Source organism: Eucyclogobius newberryi, unplaced genomic scaffold (assembly GCF_026437365.1).
Source record: "Eucyclogobius newberryi isolate DKJ021-1_F unplaced genomic scaffold, fEucNew1.0.hap1 SCAF_10, whole genome shotgun sequence".
In the NCBI taxonomy this organism is placed as follows: Eukaryota; Metazoa; Chordata; class Actinopteri; order Gobiiformes; family Gobiidae; genus Eucyclogobius; species Eucyclogobius newberryi.
Window position 1 is genome coordinate 27,819,546 of NW_027315724.1, and position 20,875 is coordinate 27,840,420.

Sequence of the window (20,875 nt, forward strand, 5' to 3'; positions counted from 1 at the left end):
ATACGGTCATTGTTGAATTGTGTTTTTTTTTTTCTCGCAATAATTGTAAAGTAAAGTTTGATATCGTGACATCCTCATATGAGAATTGTAACAATGATTTTTATATTATATTATTATGATTGTTTGAAACAAATTTGCCGTTCAGGGTGAATATCATCGACCTTCTTTTGAACCAGGGCGCGGCGCTTCGGGGTCACGTGCACAGGTCAGTTCAAAGAGCTCTTCCCATGACACTGCTCTAACACAAATCAGCGGCAGAAAAGAGGTGCGTTAAAAGACCTCCCGTCATTTATTTTCTGGGTCAAAGAACTTCTGAGTTCACGAGCAATTTTCCAATTACCCTCCCTAATACATCACCTACAGTCTCATCTGTTCTGAGGATGTAATCTAATAGAATGGGGTGGCTGGTTTCACAGAGGCCAGATTTAGACCGCACCGGGTTACAGAGGACAAGAACGTCTTTGTGGACAGCTCATTTCCTCCCGATGCACCCTGAATTAGACCAGGACGTACAATAATCCAATCTCATATTGCATTCAAAACTGAAAATAGCATTGATCCATTTAATTGCGGCCAAACATGGAAACAAACATGAAAACATAACGAAGGTGTACAATTATCAATGATCACCCGTGTGACAAGCCACGCCTACTTCCTCTGCACAAGGAGGCAATCTCTCTAATGTCGAAATGTGCGAAGATAGATTGCACTTTGCACCTACAAAAAAACATGTTACAACCACGTACATGTTGCTCATCTAGTTTATTATGCTGATATTTAATTGTGATGGTACAATACACTGCTAAATTATTATTACTTTTGTGTGTTAGATTGTACATGTTAGCACGGAGCACTTTAATTAGAGTGAACGTTCATGAAAGGGGCTGTACCTGGACGGCGTGTGGCGTTAAAAGTAGGTCAGCCACGGCTATTCATTTGTGTTGAGTGTGGCCCAGGTGTGTTGTGGGTGTTGTACCCTGCGTGCCTCAAATGTGTTATTCTGACCCGTGGACTTAATAAAAGTTGCAAAACGGAATGTATCGTCGTATCAATCAAGGGTGCAACATACACACAGGTCACAACAAGGTTTCATTAGATAAAGTAATGCAAAACACATCTCAAGTTAAGGTTAATTTGAAAATAGCTTTGCCACCAAAAAGTCCTTATGATTACAATATCCTTTTATCTGTGATGGTAACATGCTTTATTGTTCATTTTACATATGGGATATACAGATAAATTGCTTGAATAAAAGAGGGTTAGGCCCTGACACTTCAGTCCAGTCTGTTTTTAGTGGTGGAAGAAACCAGAAACAAACACATGTAGAGCATGCAAACGGCACATGGAAAGAGCTGAGTGGGAATTGAACCCAAGACTTTCTAGCCACTGATTGAATCTATTATGATTGGAATGATACTTGTGATAATTGTCAAAATAATAATAAGAAATAAAAGAAAATGCGTGAAAAAGTCATAATATCATTATTTGTCATTTCATAAAGATGGTGACACAATAGAGAAGTAGTAATATATTAATAGACAATATGCATGAAAGAGAATTATGGATTTGACTGTTGTTTTGTCAAGGTGTCAGTTATTGTGAATATAAACTCTTCTCACAACAATCATAACACAAACATTTGATATTATGACAGGGAGTCTTGACTTTGCATTTGCATGTACAGCACCAGTGAACGCCGGGATCAAACAAACACGCACATTTTTGCCGCAGTCACTGAAGATTTCAGAACGTGATCTTCTTCGGTCGAGAGCCAACAATGGCACGTTCTGAATGAAGCTAACGACGTTTGAATGCATCTCTGGACCAAACCGAGCAGACACACTTCCCTGATCACATTACGGCCCTGTTGTGCCTGGTCTGGCTCTCCTGCATCATGTGACCGCTCCCACTCACCCACACTTACCCCAACCCTCCCTCCACCCCCGCACCGCATCAATCTGCCTCAAAACACAGCCCGGCTCAATCACCTAAAAGCCCCCAGTCTGCGCAGGGAGGGGCGAGTCCAATATGTCCACTACAGCGCTTGGTCCCGAGTCTTGAGAACGTTTTCAATCGTCTGACCTCATTCCATAAATACTGTAGCCGCGCAACAGTGAGGAGGACACAGGAGAGGAATTTCAAAATGTTGTCTCACTCTATATAAAGCAACGAGGAGGGGGGAAAAAAACATCATCTGATATGACAAAATGATGTATGTGATTTTATTAGATCATATCAGCTACAGTCAGAACAATAAAACGCTGCCTGTATCCCACCGGAAATAAGGAGGGGATACATTAGTCATCCGTGTTGGGCACCGCAAGACAAATGTATAAGATTTAGTTGTATAATTTATGGCTGACGCAAGTGAAGGGAGAGATGACACACCTTTCTACGTCATGATTTATAATATTCATAATTCAGCGACTTGTTAAAATGTCACAGGAGCGGATGGTTTAAAGTATTGTATTATTTTTTAACAAGAAACCATTGACATACAGTGAGGCAGGTGCTTTGTGTTGGCCCCGAATTGGGTTGTTACGTTATCAAATTTGACAGTTGCAGTTACAGTGAGAAGAAACATCATGATTTTATGATTATGTACAGCTACTGACCATGACCAAACAGCATCTTCAATTTTCTCTTGTTTGCATTATCTAATAATCCTCAAATGTGGGCAGTTTTATTAAATCAACATTTCTGACAGTTAAAGGTCACATAACACGCAAAATCGACTTTTCAGAGCTTTAAATCTTCTTACATTGCGATTTGTGCTTCATATTAAGTACCCAGAGTGTTTTTTTGATTGATTCCCGCAGTGTTTAGCTATATTACAGACTATCTCCTTTCCTCGAATCTCCAAACTGACGGGCGGTGGGGCAAGACCGCGTCATAAGGGCAAGCACGCGTCAATAATATTAGAATATCAAACCAAGCCGTCTGCATTTCCGGGTTGGTGAGGGGGTCCAAGGTATGGGTGATATTTCTTAACTATTATGTTAAGGGTGTTGCACAACCCTTATTATTATCAATTATACACTTAGGATAGACTACGAAACGTGAAAAAAAGCATGTTATGGCACCTTTAAAGTAATGCGAGTGTGACGTCCTGGCTTGATGACACTCTCACTACAGACTTGAACGCAATTTACAAATGGATATGCATCAGTCATGGACACATCTGTGAATCTCTCCGTCACAGCGGTTCTGCTCGCGGTTTCTCTTTTTTCCACCGTTTTTCTTGCTGAGAAGGAGGAGAAGGAGGGTCTAAGGAGAGGGAATGCTCTGGGACAGTCCTCTATTTGCTTGGTTCTTGTGACTGTTGGTCGGTCTGCTCGTCCTTTTTTCCGATTACTGTTTTATAGTTCAATTTTGTAACTTTCTGTTGGTAAAATCAACAATTTTGTGAAGCCCTGAATTTAATTTAATTTAATTTAATTTAAAACAAAACCCCCTAAATGCTTTATATTTAATGCATACTTTGTTGTTTGTTTTTCTTTGGGGAGGCGATTGAATAGAAGTGACATGATTGTGTTATTAATTTTCATTATTACAAAAAATTCCACTAGCACTAGTCCCAAATATAGATAAAACAATCAAGACTCTAAAAAAGGCCAACTAGAATAAAATACATCATCAGTCTTGTCTTATCTTAGGCAATATTACTGTCTATGGGTGACTGATAGAATCTTGATGGCTTTTATTTGTTTATTTGTAAAAAGTAATTATAAATGACATTACAAAAAAATTCTATTTTCCAACCGCAAGAGATTGATTATACAAGTTATAAGGTCATTCTTATAAAGAGATTTCAAGGAAGCCCAGATAAAATCACTATTAAGAGGCAAAACAAGTTTGAAAACACGAGAGCAGAAAAAGCGCTTTCCTGTGATCTTTTATCGCATTATGAGAAAGTGAACATCCTACAGTCATTTACAAATCATAATGTACGAATAGTAACGAAAGCATGAATAAACCTGTATCACCTTTGGAGGCCGCGTTTGTGCCTCGTAAGTGGTAAAACAAGATCTGTGTGGATCTGTTCTTCAGCAGACAGAATAAAAGTGCATGTAGAAGCGTGTTGACAGCTCTGAACCTCATCCCTTTATCCCGGCTTAGAGTTCAAACAGCCGCAGAGAGCTCAACAAAGCCTGCGATTGACCAGAGCGTGTTCCATTCATTAAACAGGACTCGGGGGCGGGTCTCCGTGCAGCAGACTCACACACAAACACACACACAAACACACACAACGCCATTCACAACACACACATGCAAGAAATATCAACTGCAAATAGAGTATGCAAAGTGCTGCGTTTACAAGGAAATGCAATAAAACACAATGGGATAATGCAGAAATTATATCATAAATGAATGTATTGCAATTTCTGTTAGATGTGTGATATATGTTTAAAATGTAGGAGTCTGGAGAACTCCATGAGCATTAACATCTGAGAGAAGACTGAAATATAAACTGATGAATAATACCAGAATCCCACACGTTTGTAAAGGTCTAAACTACAAGTACAACAAGACAAGATATTTCTGTAAAAAAAACTATTTTGTTATCAGCAGAGGACATTCTATTATCTAAATAGCTGCAGCCTTTGTCATTTCATAATTTTGTCAACTTAATTTGCAATTTTGATTTAAAGCTGCACCAGTTTGAATAAATATTACATTGCATTGTTTCTATTTGTAGTTCTATTATATTTATTTATCTTATGTATTGCACACAGTGTAGTTTCAACTACAGGAGAATTTGAAAGAAAGAGTAGGAACTGCTAAACATAAATCCAACACTTTTCAGCTTATAAATGTCTAACCTACAGAAATAGTTAAAAGATAAAGTTGTTTTGTTGTTGGCAAAGGACATTCTATTAACAAAATATTTTCAGCCAATTCAAATTGCAATTTTGATTGTGATTAACTGTGCAACCCTCGACAAAATAACTATTAATAGTGGGTTATGGCGATCAATTGTACTAATGTGTTGTTAGGCAATAGTAGAAACGCAATCCGAGTCTGTGAACGCAGCAGATGCAGCTCCAGAAAGCTCTGTCAGAGATGTGGCAGCAGAAACCCGACCTCCAACTGCCACTGTCTCATTATTTCAACTAAAATCAATGCACATGAAGGGCACTTTGAGAAGAGAATATGCACATGTGCTGCAAAACAAGACTAGACAAAGCAAACGAACGAACATTTAGTATTTAGTCATCTATCCATCATCTATACACTGTTTAATTTGTTTATATACATCAAGTTAATTGCGTTGTTGACTGAAGATCTAAAGCATTATAGTAGTCAAACAAAGACTGCTGTTTCACACTGGTGCACCGCAGGTCACTGAACAGGGAAGACAACTTACTATGCTGGAATCACTTTGTAAACAGTAACATTTTCCAAACAAGGAACTAGTATTATTTTTCCAACATGGTTTGTTTTTCTCGGAGAGGGGATTCCCAGTCCGTTACATGTCACACTGACTCACTTCAGTAGCAGTGGGCCAAGGAAAATCTAAGAACATAATATTTTGTGCAGTGCAATCAGCTATCTGCAGCAAACGTGCGGTTCTGATAACACCTCCATAAACTAAGATGTTAGTAAACACACGTAAAAATGAGGTTATCTGAGTTTCATAAGAGTGTTATCAAAACGAAATCAAACTGGAATCATTTCTATCATTTTTCTACATTGTTAGCAGAGTTTCCATAGTGAAATCAACCAGGTCATGACCATTATAGCAATTTAAAGGCGGTATGCGGTGTATTCAACATAGTCACAACTGTTTGTTTCTCTGTTACACAAACCGTTAAATGTTAAAGCCTGGATAAATGGACAGAGAAGTCAAGATACGTCACAACTTAAAAATAACGCCGTAGAGTCAACACACTCCCTGGAAAAGCCTCTGAGCTGATGCGAACATGCCGCAACTGTGTCAAACAAACGCCTGGGAGAGAAGGCCCTTTCTGAGTAAACACTGTGATGACGAGCTATACAGTCGCTCTGATGAGCCAGATGACTTCATCATTCCACCAAACATGATTCAAGAGTCACCTCGGGCGCAAATGAAAATCGCTGTAGACGACTGATATTAAACGTGGGCCGAAATCTCTGGATTCCATCAATCTTCCACGGAAAACAGCTGAAAGTCCCCGGAGAACGCCGAGGGAAGGATACGGATCGTCTTCTTCTTAGACTATCACATTACATTCACGCTAACTACGTGGATACTTTGCTGGAATTGCTTGGAAACAGGAACTAAGCATGGAAAGTAAACACACAAAAAAGAGTATCTTGAGCAAATAAGACAGATCCCATATTTACTCGGCGAAGACTGCGATTACAGCAGCAGCTGTCCCGACACAGACTAACCTCGTACTACGTAACACTAACCCTCGCGGTCACACCCCGTTGGCGCTGTAACGCACACAGTGAGCTTCTGACGCAAGCCCAAGTCATTACTTTGTCCAGGGGGATCCCATAGTGAGATGTGAGTGATAAAGTGTTATGGTGTATCCAGCTGCTTTCTGTGCACCTGGACACATCGCCACATGTCACAGGCGATCAACCAAGTGCACTGCAGTTAACGGCTGCCAGATGGCCCGAGCAGCAGCGCAATATGGACAGTGATAATACCAATATGAAAGAAGCTTATTCCCAACACAGTGTTTACCATTATTGACTAATTACCGTGTATTTTATCTTTTTTTTTTCATTATTTACTTCTGTTTCTGTACCTAATCTGTGTAGCAAAACTGGAATTTCCCCATTGTGCGACAAATAATGCTTATCTTATCTCATCATATTGCTATTCACATGACATTCTTAAAATTATGAGTAAATATCTGTTAACCTTTAGTTTTGAATTGTTATTAGTATTCATTTGCAGAAAAATATGTTACCCTCAATGTTATAAAAGGTCTTTTCTCTTATGATGTATGAAATGACCTATTCCCAGAGGAGTATTTACCAAAGAAGATAGAACTTAAGATACATTGTTCTCAGACTAAGCTAATTACATACTACAAAGACGTGGGGTTTAAGGTTTTCCAGTAAAAACATCAAAAAAACAAATGTGTCAGTCCAGAAACCACTCCTCATCTGTCCATCTCCTCAATCAATATCATCCTTAGTCACTTTGTACTTTGGGCACGGCAGCGGTCAATTTACACAAGGTCCAAATCGCGTCATCAATTGACTGAATGTTTGCCGTTTTTCACACAAAGTACCGATCCCAGATCTACAGGGGTGTGTGCACGGAAAGTGATGTCACTAAATGGAAATAATGCAGTATTTTGAAACTCTGATGTACCCTCAGTCAGTCTGGTCTTGAGCCAGGCCTGTGAACTGCTGAATCAAAAACGATAGTTAATACTGTGTTTCTCCCTGACGAAAAGGGACATTCATTGACTGTTATGGATTTTGTCACCTTTTTCCATTTAAATATATTAGATAAAATTAAATCTACATACTTGCTTTGAATAAAACAAATATATACAATAAAAACAATAACATAGAAAACATTTTTAGTGTATCAGGGTCAAAGCTCACCCATGGCAAAAGTGTTGTCGAGTACCTGGATAAAAGACTTATTTTGTTCACCACAACAACACTAAATAGTACTTCCAACGCAACCTCATTGTCCACTAGTTACTACATAAAAATACAAACCAGAAAGCACGTAATAAAGCAACTGCAGTTAACATTTGAGTAGACTTTTCAATTAAGTTTTTCCCATTCATAAAGGAGTCTATGTCCATAGTATCATTTTTGCCCACTAAGTAATACAAATTATACATTATGCTTATCTATTATCTATCTACATGAACGTAGTAAAGAAGTAGGAAATAAATATATTTTATGTGTAATCTGGGCTTTTTTGATCCGCAATAAGTGACAATTACTATTCAGGAATTGTATTAGCTGAAATAATTAAAACATGGATCATTTGTGCCACTATAATCTTAGTACCGTATTTTCCGGACTATAAGTAGCACCTTTTTTCATAGTTTTGGCCGGGATGCGACTTATACTTATATTTATACTTATATACTTCGGAGCGACTTATATGTAATATTATTTGTTATTTTCACACTTGCAACCACATTTCATGCTCCGGTGCGACTTAAATATGTTTTTTTCTTCTCTATTATGCATTTATTAGCTGGTGCGACTTATAGTCCGGAAAATACGCTACAACCCGGGGAAAACAGCGAGTCACTAATGTACTTCTGCAAAGACTGTTCCTAAATGTTTTATGATGAGGAATACAAAATAATTAGCTTATCTTGTGTATATATAAGTATTGCCTCTTCTATCGATTACTGCCTCAGAGCGACGTGGGATTTTTTTTTCTTAAATTGTCTGTTCAATTAAGACCCAAGCAAAGACAAACCGTACCGTGGTTATCATCCGACTGGTTGAACCCACACAGCTGGCAGATGGAGCGGACCCACTTGTTCATCTCCTCCTCCGTCTCGGCCACCAGGTAGAAGGTGCGGTCCGAGGTTTTGATGTCGAACACGAAGCTGTCCTGGAACTCTTTCCTCTTGAACGTGAGCCCGGCGTCCACCTGCTCGCAGCAGTGCAGGTCGATCACCCGGATGGGCTTCTTGGAGTGGTCATTCTTGTAGTACTCCAACACGTCCGGGTCGCCGCTCATTCGCCCGCTGCGGAGGATGAACCAGCGCTTCTTCCAGGCCTGCGGGGGAGAAAAATGCCAATGCAATTATGTGAGAGAGGTGTATTATTAACGTCTGTTTTAATACTTCAAACGGTTGGATTTGTTTGTTGTGAGCGACTGTTGACCCCAAACTAAGTCAGTAGGTTTGTGTGTTAGTTTGTGTGGTTTTCACGTTGTTTTTGTGTGTGGGTAGAGAGCAGGTGTTTTGGCCCATTCAACGTATTTCCTGTTGTTACATCCTTCCATGTCACTAAGTTCACTACGGTAGACTTCTGCAGGCTCCGCCCCTTTCCTGGAGCAATGTGTCTCTGGTCCAATCAGATTTGAGTTATAACCCGTGCAGCTGTGAGGAATAGTCCAATGTAAACACACGTGAAGATTGAAATTGAACAGTTGATGGCTACAGCTGAGATAGTGTTATTGTATGAACAGTATTACATTGAGAGCACTAGCTATTTTAATGGTTTTGTACATTTGTAATAACAGCGTTTTTACAGTCACAATCAGAAAATGTTTTGTTGTCTTTTGTCAGTGAAGATAATTAAACAATTAATATTAATACAAATAAATAAATAAACTATGATATGATTTACAGAAAGTACAAAATTAAAGTAATGTACTAAGTAAATAGTGGATAATTTTTACTTTTACCTCACTACATTTGAAAGCAGGCATCTGTACTTTCTATTATCCTAGATTTTTCTAGAAGTGTTTTTTCTTATGATTTTAGACCTGAACGGCTTATTTTGTAGCATGCTTTTGGAGTTCCAAGTCAAGAAAAAATTAGGTTGTATGAATGAGCAGGAAAATTGCTTTTGATGACAATAATCAAGACAGTTCTTGATCAAGATCATAATTTGACACTTACTTGTTCAAAATATGTATGTCTCTCTCTATTGTTATAATTTTCTCGCTTAAAGTGCATTTTTAAAAGTGCACGTTCATATTTTTACCTGAGAAGATTTTTAAATGTTTTTACTTTTACTTCAGTATGCAGGTTTGCTTTTTTAAATAGTTTTCACATTTATCACAATAAATAATGCACGATATTCAGAATATGCGTATCTGCAAAACATAATATAACACAATATTATACATTTTTCTATACATTGCCCACCTTTTGCATAGTACATAGAAGAAGTACAGTTTCATACACTGCCAATTTGTTAAGTGCAATTAATTGTTATAAATAGCATGTTGTCAAATCGGAAATACGACTGCCGCGCTGATGTCATTCAACAGCTGAATTATTAGCATGCGCCTTGAACAGTGGCTCGATTATGGCGACTCCATACGTCTTCCCAGAGAACAACTTAAAGGGACTGTGCGTTCTTTGTGCCGGGAGACAAAAGGGGAAGATAGACACCAGGAAGGGGACGATGGGAACGAGTGGGCGAGCGAGTGGGGGACCGAGGAAAGAGAGCTTGGGCCTGTGCCAGCGATGCACTTCCGCCAGCCGCTGTCTCACATGCCGGCTGCTGACACACAGGATCCTGCAGGCCTCAGTCGCTCCATCAACACAAACAGGGCTGCGAGGCGAGCGTTCAACCCCCCCAAACACAGCACGCAGCAGACACACCGCCACAAATGTGTTCCCTGTGTGTCTGCGACGGCCACACGGGACACGAGGGAGGTTCAGGGCCCACACTGCTGCACTAGATCTGAGTACTGTACTTTGGTGTTGTAGCTATTGCTGCAGAGATTCAGGAATAGGACCCTGCTTGACCACTTTTGCAATGGGGAAGGAAAGTTCAGCTCACAAAAGAGGTTATGCACCAACGTTATTGCTCCTCATTACGACATAGCTGTAGATTTAAGAGCAGCCCAACTGAAAAAATGTGTTTCTTAGATTTGCCTCATCTTTGTCTGCTGTGTTTGTGTTTTGCTCAGATTAACTTAAATAGTAAAATGTAAACTGACTTGCTGTAGCTGGCTTGTATGCTAACTGCAAGGGGTGATTAAGGACACTTCAACTCAACACAACAATTCTTTTCAGAAACATCTTATTTAAGGACAGAAAGGTATCAGTTCAACTGTGTATGATCTCAAGTCTGTGTCATTCATAAAACTGCTGTGATCTTGTTGAATGGATGCAATTAGCAAATTGCAATGGCTTCCATTTTTGAAGTACCATCATTTCCTCCACAATCAACAAAATAACTGTTAACCATGTAGTTTAGATTGGAACAAACTGAAGAAAGAACAAACTGAGATCTGAAATACTAAATAATACATTATTTTATTAGTTCATTGGCTTTGTTTCAGTCCTTTTCAATTATCCAAAATGGATTTGGACTTCAAATAGAATCCTATTATTAAAACATAACTTAACTTAAAGGTGCACTTTTCCCACCCACAACACTTGTTATTGCTTTGCCTGGATTATTCCACAGTATGACATTAACTGAGGCCTATCCATCTCCATGGAGACGAGCAGGTGAGGCCATCAAGCCAAGATACAAGTCAGATCTGTGATATGTGACTCTGCTCGCAGTAAGAATGTATGTTTTCCAAGACATTTTTGGCAATATAAAGACCTGTAGTTGAATAAGATGAGTTGAATGCCTCACTTTTTTATATATTATATTCCTGGAAAAACAATACCATCGCCATGGTGACAGCTTAGTCATTTGCATACTTGTTTGTTGTGAAGTCGCATGTAAAAGACAATTCAAAGCAACTGAATCCCTGAGACTGTTTCCCAGAAGTGTCGATTGTAATCTTATCATTGTATGTGGCTCTAATACTCTTGAGGCCGGCAAGCATATTATGGACTGTTTCATTTTATTTTCTGTCAAATTGATCCGTTCATAAGACGGTAAACACTGCAACCTTAATATCAGAGCTCACAGTTGATAACGATGCTACACAGTATTTAGTATTTCACAGCAATCACAATATCAGCTTTAAAAGTGTGTTGTACAGTGTCACGTTGATATTTCAAACTTAAGGATGACTTGATTGTGAGACATTTCAGTCTTTCCAAATGGACAGTATTTCCGCATGCCTTTGACAAGCTCACACCTCAGTCTTAAGAGCCGGACAGATGCACAGAGCACTTCTGTCTGCAGATAGAGCTGCATCAGAGCCATTATAGCCTGTCCTCTCCATTTAAATATGATGTCCTTTTCTGGACACAGGGAACATTGCTTAATTGAGAGCTGGCCGTGTGCCGAGTTGAAGAGGTCAGTGTGACCCAGCTGGGTTATTCCTGGCATCCTTCAGTTGGAGCCTGCACATTAACACACAAGACTCCCAGAAATAAGACTTAACTCGCTTCATAAGATCTGTCAGGCTAATAATAGAAACGACATTTTCCACTGTCTTTTTGTTCTATTTACACCGATCTATTTCCAGAATGCTACTCAAACTCTGTCTTCAAGTACTGGTATTCAAAACAAATTCCAGTTGGTCTAAATACTTCGACAAATATTTATTCAACAATACTGGCAGTTTCACCACAGCTACTACAGAAACTGCTTGTGCATTTACATCTCTTTTTAATTCAACTACGTTACAAATTACATCACTACCCGGATTATTATTATTATATATTACTGCCTAGTGTCCATTTTACTACCGCAGCGGGGGAAAAGTGCACTTTGTCAGCATATACATTATTTATAAAGTAAGAACACTCAAATTAGATTGTCCTTGTGATGGGAAATCTCTAGGGAACTCAATTCACATACAAATAACATCCAAACTATGTGCAACTTCGTTCTCATGTTTGCCTGAGTAGATCCCTGAGCCAGTGCACGTCAGAGAGGCCTGTCCGAGTCCATCCATCACTGTTCCAACTCTACAGCACCACGGCTCCTCTGCTCGGAGCACTGCACTACTGGGACAAGAGAAAACGCATCGTCCTTATTACTTAAATGACTGTGTCGAAGACCAATGGGCCGGCCCAAATCACAGTTTTTACAGTGGAGCAAGAAATCAACTGGAAGAATTGTTTCTCTATGTACTCGGACTATTTCCCGCCATACAAGACCACTGTATATGAGTGGATCCAAACACTTAGTGAATGAATGTGAGAGTGAATGCCTCCTGCAGTTTTAAACGTTGCATAGAGACCAATAAAATGTAATAATACTCTAAATTCATCATGAGGTTCCCAACAGAATTGTCTTGTTTGTGTCTTGTACAACACAATAGTGACTCTTGCTGCTCTAACCTTTTCCTACACTAATGGAATTTTTTTTAACTGTTACCGGTACTAGCTTCATTTATATTTCTAATTTGTTGTTTGTTTATGCATTTAGCTCAATAGACTTTTAGGTTAATGCCTAAAAGCTATGAAAAAAAACATAATATTCAGTGATTGTACGCAAAGGTGGGAGTAGTACACATTTTTTGTTACTTAAATAGAAGTAAAAGCATCACATAAAAAGTCAACAGTATTAAAAATTACTTTGAGAGTAAAAGTAAAAGTAATTCACACCGATTTTGAGAACAATCAGTGTCATCAGGAGCAATTTTCCTGGTAGTTTATGTCTATATTAGCCTATTTGTGTTTGCTCAAAGCTGGGATGTAGGCAACACTTCAGCAGGTCTAAAATTATAAGAAAAACACTAGTACTTTCCAGTCTAGTTAAAAATGTAGTGGAGTAGAAAGTACAGATACTCCTCTCAAATGTAGTGAAGCAAAAGTGCAAAGTATCTACTGTAAATATGACTTGAATACATGAGTACAGATACCTAAAGTACTTTGTTTCTTTCCACCACTGATCCCACTTTACTTGAGAGGATAGACAACAATACAGGAATCCCTTCAACAAGTTTGTTTGACCTTGGGATTTTTCCTTAAGTCATCCCACACCTCTTTTCACAAATGCCATAAAACTGAACAATCCATTTGTCTTTGGGAACTATATTTTCTGATCAATGTTAGCAGACAAAAACAATTGATTTCTTCCTGAGGGACGAATAAGGTCTAAAATTGACAAATTGTTGCGAGTCCAAGGATAATATTTGTCCGTTCAGGCGCAGACACGCATCTGCTTTTGTTTCAGATCAATAGGAAGCCAAACAATTGTCTCTGTCCATTTGCGTCTACAAATACAAACCTGTACTAGTTCCTTGTGTCGATTCCTTTTGTTTCCTCGTGAATGTGAAAAATGTTCGGCCGTGTTTTTGGAAAGGCACAAAACAATGATACTGTGGCAAAAACAAATCCCACAAAAGTTCCCTTCTTTACTCGAATTACGTGATGTTCTGAAAGCGCCAGTGTGTTTTATTATTATTTTGGCGCTAACAGGATGGAGACCAAATCATTATCATCGAGGCGTGTCCGAGGTCCTCGCTGTGTGCTTAGTAGTAGACTGTGTCAACACCATGCTATCAGTCAACATGTTTTTAAAAGAGTCGTGTGCGTATGTTATTGGAATTGAAATAGAACAGCCGTGTTTACATGCGCTCTCGTTTAAGTCGGAAGGAGAAGGAGGCCGGAGTGCTGCGGCGGACAGCTGTACAAACAATGCAGTATCGGGCCACTGTATGACATGTAAGCACTTTTCCCGAGCGCGCTTTCTCATCTTTTAGCGGCTGTTGTAAAGGTCGTCGGAACTTTCAGGGAGTGAAAGGCCCCGGGCTTTTCTGGGTCAAAGGAGAGCGAGTTTTTCTGCACATCAATAAGAAAAATGAGGGAAAAATGTCTTCTGGTTGGGTTTTCTCCAGGTACTCTAGGTTCCCTCTTTGATCTTAAGCATATATATAGAGGTTTTTGTGTTATTCGTTTATTTTCAGCACATAAAAGACTGCGAACACGATGCTAACACAACGTGAGTAACAGAACTTAACACAATAAGTGTGGTTAGTGCTGGCTAGTTCAAGTTGCAAATAATCACAAACATTATGATCATTTAAATTCATAACGCTTTCATGCCACAACTCTTTTATGGGAAACAACTAATACTTTCTGCAATTGCTGAAGGAAGAATATTTTTGCACTTTTAGAACCATTAATGGTCTCCATGCAATGAATCAGTTACAACAAAGACCAGCTGGAGGGAAAAAGCTTGAAATTGGACATGTGTGAAAGGCCAGTGCTTCTAAAAGCACATTTGTATTATTTATGTCAAAACCAAGACCAGATTTTCTGTGGTCTTTCACAAAAAATACTTGCAGTTGTAAGTTCTAGTGGGAAAATATACATGAAAATCTCCTCAATCTCAAAGTAGCTAAAAACTACAAACAAACACACACAAACAGTTGAGCATTACAATAACATGATATTATTTGTTAGATGTTGTCTTTTCCACAGCTTGAACAATGTTTGCAGAAGAGCAGACTTGAATACATGAACATCCCAGATCGACCTTGACATCGACTTTACACTGGACTTTTTTCAAAACATCATCTACATACAAACTAAGCTTCATCTTCACAGTCTACAAAGCTGTAGTTCTTGTTGACAGCGGTTACAGACTACAGCCAGCTCACGGGGATGACACTGCACATTGTTTAGATCTATGGCAGTCTTAACATTTGAAACAAACCTATGACATAGTGTGAGAACTGTAATGGCTGCACAATATTGGACATGTTGGGGGTACGTGACGCGGCGGATATCGATATTATTGTGATGTTAATGAGACAAAACTCACTTAATCGAGGCTAATTTAGCTTAAAAAAGTCAGGAAAATATAGAATAAAAATCCATCACTTCATCATTTATAAAAACAACAGTTAAGTTAGTTCATGTTGTATTATTATTTAGAGACAGTACCCTTAAAAGGAGAGATGCATTGTTCCAGATTGTAGCTGTGGTCCCTGGACAGCTGATGTTATTAAGTCCCACTGAGCTGTAGCAGCTCTTTTTCAGGGGAGGAGCCTGTTGTACATGTTTTTAGTGGTGGGGGAAACCAGAGTACCCTACGCAGACACGGGGAGAACATGCAAACTCCACACAGAAAAGCATCACCCGGAAATCGATTCCAGTTCTTACACAATTAGCTTATATTTTCTTTGACACAGTATTTCAGCTATATCTAAAATAAAATGTGCTCAGTCCAAAAAAATCTGAAAATTGATAAACTCATTAAATCAGGGCTAATTTAGGACTTTAGGAAAACAGATAGATGCAGAGGACCTTAGTGTTTTTGCAATACATTTAGTTTTTGTTGCGCTATCGATGATTGCGTAAGACTATATTATTGTTTGCGCTAGTGAGAACATGTATCAACTTCAAAGCATGAAGCAGATATATACTAAGTAAATCGCAAACAGGAGGAACTAAAATTGAACAGAAAACATGTATCATTAGACACAACTATATCTGTAAGAGTCCAGTAGATCAGGTGAACCAGCCACCGAGACAAAATGGCTAATTTCATGCTTTGGTGGTAATGCAGAAATGATGAGCGCGTATAAAAAGCCATGACACTGCAGTTGTAAATGAGATGCAGTTCAGCGGTGGTTAATGATATGAGATGCGACATTTGTCCCCTACATTCACCTGATTCACTGGGGCAACGATGTGGGAAATTAGCAGCGCGTCCCGTAAATGAACGGAGCTTTTGGGAGGGGGGAGGGATATAAAACACCTTAATTTGCAGCGTTAAGAAAATGAGTAATCTCTTGAGTGAATGGCGACGTGTCTTTAGCTTGAGTCGGGCCTGACAGTTTGACTAACGGAGGACATTATGTTTAATCAGAACTCTTTGTGTCAGGAACTTCCTGTCTGCGCCATCTGCTCCGCTCCAGCTCAGCACTCTGTGGATGGAGTGATATCAGACCCACTGCCTCAAAATATATCTTGTGTAGACAGTGCTGGGAAGAATACTGGGGGAAATGTACTTGGTTACAGAATACTGAATAACTGCAGTACACTGTGTTCTGTAACGTCCAATCGGAGTACTGTATTCTGAAGGCAAGTTTATTTGTAGAGCACAATTCATACATAGAACAAGAAAAGAGGTAATAAAATCTCAATACAAACAAATAAACACATAACTAATATATCAATATCAAGAGAAGGGTGCTGATCGACTTTAACACGCATTATAGTATAGATTAAAGAAATATTGCTGCACCATTTGTTATGTTTTTTGTTTTGTTTTTATTCTTACCGATAATTATTAAATGTACCGTATTATTTATTATCTCTTTTTCTCACCAATATCATGCAGTTTGAACCCTTAATTGTGTGATCAAATACTGCATTCTGTATTCCTTTGATTTTAGGAACATAACTGCATTGCCAATACCGCCAACTAAGAGAGTAACTGTACCACAATACTGTTAACAAAAGTATTCTGAACACACATTTCCTGTATTTGTAGATAGTCGGAGTGGGAAAATAAACTTTTAGGGTTACAACTACATAAAACATTGCATTTGAAACTGTGCAGATAACAATACTAATTTGCATCGCCCAATGTGTCAAGTTTTAATACAATAAATGATAGGCCTACTGTATTGTGTAGTTTTTACAGTGTGCTGCAGAATGATTAAGTTCAGTAGAATTATAAAATGATTCAGAATAAGGTCATCCAGGGCCGACATCAGTGCGTGGAACAGTGTGTGCCAACTGAGACGCACAACAACATGCTGCTGCCTGTTGGAGTGACATCAGATATTAACATTATGAGTGAGGTAGACGTTACAGTGAAATTACAGTGTACTGAGCAATTACAAACGGCAATCAACAAACAGCCAGGAATGCAAACACTCCGAATTGTAGTAGTGGAATTAACAGTAGTATTTGTGAGGGTAAAGGCATTAAGAGCGGCGGCGGCAGTGACGCGACATACACCGGCATTTAAAGCTGCAGTGTGTCACTATGGCATTCATTTACTATCGTGCTGGTGTGCCACAGAGCAACCCTCTTTCAGCTCAACTTGAAACATATTTATTTTTAGTACCGGTATCTGTGGTTCAGTTTATAGGAAACAACAGATCCGACCAATGAAGTGACTCATAACTAGGCCTGACACCCAACTCGGCACGTGTGTGTTTATATCAGTGTTCTCGCTGGGCTGAGGTTGAAGGATGGCAGTGGGACAAACCGTGCGAGCGCCGTGATGCCGTAGTACTTTTTTCTGGCACGGTGATCTTAATACCCGCCGGTATCTTTTGGGGATGGCGGTGACCAGCCGAAGAAGGCCCGCCATGCTAAAACCTCTCAGCGAGAACACTGTATGTATTAGGCCACGGTGATATGGACATAACTTAATATCTGGATATTTCTGGGAGTATCCCGATAACAATGGTCAGACGACTGTCAATCCAATAGAAATGTGCTAAACCATGTTTTTAAATGTGTTAGTTAAGTAGAGTTTAATTGTCTGTCTGTGCAGAAATATAACATTTACACCTTTATTCACATTTTTATTTTGAATTTACTATAAACTATATACTTGCTGTTCAAATGTCCAAACATTTGATATATTCCCAATTTTTATATATTGCTTATCTTTAATTTATGTGTAATAATGAATATACTATTTAAATATAAAAGTCTTTTCTTGAAATTTAAGAATATGATGCAATGTTTTCTTGAAAAACAGGAAGACCCATATCACCTAAACCCATCTTTACTTCATGTTTTCTGCAAAAATGCAGCATGATCTGTTAAAGAAAATCTAACCGAAAATGTACAACAAAGAGTTTGTGGTGGTGGTAAACCTTCTCCACCCTTCACAAATAAACTGGGGGGTTCAAATGTGAGTAAATGGTTTAAGGGTGTGGGTCAAATGCAAATACTCTAATCAGATTAACAAGAAGATGTCAGACGCAGTGACACTGGCATTTAACAATATTCAAATTTGTTTTTGCACTATGAACTTTAAAGTAGAAAAGATTCAGTTGTATCATCTGGATGACCACAACTGAATGTTTTTCTACAATGGAACGCTCTGGATGAATGAGGGATTACACCGATATGAACTTTAACGGATTGTCGCACAAAAACGCTCTGTTTACAACTGCAGGGAGGAATTCTGTGCCATTTTGACATGAAAAAACAAGAGTATTTACATCTAAACTATAAGAATCTGCTCCATTTATCTGCCATTTGCCAAGATAGTATCTGAGTGTTCATGGACTCGACACAGAAGTTTAGGTTCTCTATCTACTTACAACTTATATCTGATTGCGTGTTTGTTTGATTTAAAATCATAGCTACATTTTTTGTGGCTTACACAGTAGTGTAGCTAATCCATTACTTTTAGTTTTTAATGTTTTTGTGCGTTTCCAGTGTGTGACCACAAATCATTCCCAAAGACTAAACACCATGACTGTAAAGCTCATTTAGTTCTCTGGCCCAATCTAATGACTGTCATATGACATGTAAGCTGCAGCTCACAGCCGATGCTGCATCTGACTGCTTGGTTGGATCCAATCACTGAAGTAAAAATAGTCTCTTTATAATCAAGTATTTGCTCTGAATTTTAAAGCTGCCATGGTTGTGATGCAATGATATGCCTTAATTAGAAAAGCATGAACTGGAGTGACTTTGTTGTGCAATTCTAAACAGAGACTCAATATGACTGGCAATATTTCTGGCACAGCAAAATTGCATGTACTATATATATATATATATATATATATATATATACAGCCCCGGCATGAACTCAATTTGGTGCACTTTGTCGACACATTATACCACAGGACCAAAATAACAAAAGGAAACGCAAGAACTGCTATTTTAGGCAGATTTAGCTCGTGCTGAAAGTATAACAATCACTACTAATATTGCTACAACAGCAATTACGTTTACTTGTTGTCCATACTACATTTACAATATTTTATACTCAAAACTTTGAAATATCAATGCTAAAGTGCCTTAAAAAGTTATCTAAAACGCCAGAATCAGGCTTGTGTAAGTGGAAAGAAACGTATACAGTATTATCTTACCAATACATTTTGTCTTGCCAATAAATTCATAATTCACAATGATCCATGAATAACAATTAAATGATAATAAATAAATAAAAGAACAATTAAAGGTGCATTACGTAACTTTTTACAGGGGAGGGTCCATACGTCATAAGGCGCTGGTACAGCTGGCAGCCCGGTGTAAACGCTCTCTCTTCTTTCTCACACTTATTGTGCTTTATCTCCTATATTTTGTAAATATAGTTAGTATATTTTTTCTATTTTACTGTACGATAGGGACACGCGCTGGAATAGTTTTTTAATTCAACTGTTTTTGACTTTTTTCGGCTGGATTTGAGCGTTTTTCGTTGCGTTCGTTGTGTTGTTGTGACGTGAGCTAGCTCCGAGCGAGCCCACCAGCCCCCCCCGCGCCCTCCGGCCGCGCTAAAGTACGGCGTGTCGTCGGTACACGTTTATGTACACGTTTATATGAAAGAGGAACTTCACCAACGATCGGGACACGCACTGGAATCGCTTTAAATTAACTTGTTTTGACTTTATTCGGCTGGATTGAGTGTTTTCGTCGTGTTGTTGCGATGTGTCTTGGCTCTGAGTCCCCCGGCTCCGGCCCCGCCCCCCGGCTCCGGCCCCGCCCCCCGGCCGGTGCCGTACCGCGTTTACACAAAGGAGGAACTCATGAAACTGAGGAGAACTGTCGTCTTACCCGGAGATCGTCACGTTATCCCGTCGCAATACTGACCTAACCTAATACTGATGTGCAATTCTGTCGTATGTGCAATTGCTGTTGGAATTCATGTGCAATTCATGTGCAATTACTGTGAAATTCATGTGCAATCTATGTGCTGTCGTGACACATATTCATGTGCAATTACTGTCGGGATCACATGCAATGGTATTTATGTATTTATTTGTCTATGGGAGTTTTTATTTATCTATAGGAGATCTTCTAGTGAAAGTGTTTTTCAGACTTCCTATAAGTGATCTGTTCTTCTGTATCTACCTCTGTATCTACCTGCGTTGCACCAATGAAATTTCCCCATGTGGGACAATAAAGGAATATCTTATCTTATCTTATCTTATTACCTGCTTTTCTTCATAGATTATGTCAATGCTTTGCTTATATTGTCCCATAGTATGACATTAAACATCGAAGAGAAAAGCAGGTGACGCCACAAGGCCGAGTTACAGGTCAGATCCGTGCAGAGGCGTCACCGCTCACACACAGTAAGAACGCAGGTTTTTCAAGGCATTTTAGATCAATGAAAACAGCCATCATGCAATAAAGCCTGGACTGCACTAAACGATCCAGGCAAAGCAATGACACATCCATGGAAAAGTGTCACGGTG

General features: G+C 39.0%; 1 protein-coding gene across 2 annotated transcripts in view; it reads right to left on the reverse strand.

Annotated features, from left to right (window-relative positions):
• Positions 1–20,875, reverse strand: part of gab2 (GRB2-associated binding protein 2) — a 38,588-nt gene that overhangs the window by 9,615 nt on the left and 8,098 nt on the right. For both annotated transcript variants that reach the window (XM_072453137.1, XM_072453127.1), the window contains exon 2: positions 8,404–8,704. In XM_072453137.1, coding sequence (XP_072309238.1) covers positions 8,404–8,704 — 301 coding nt within the window. The remainder of the gene's footprint in view (positions 1–8,403; positions 8,705–20,875) is intronic.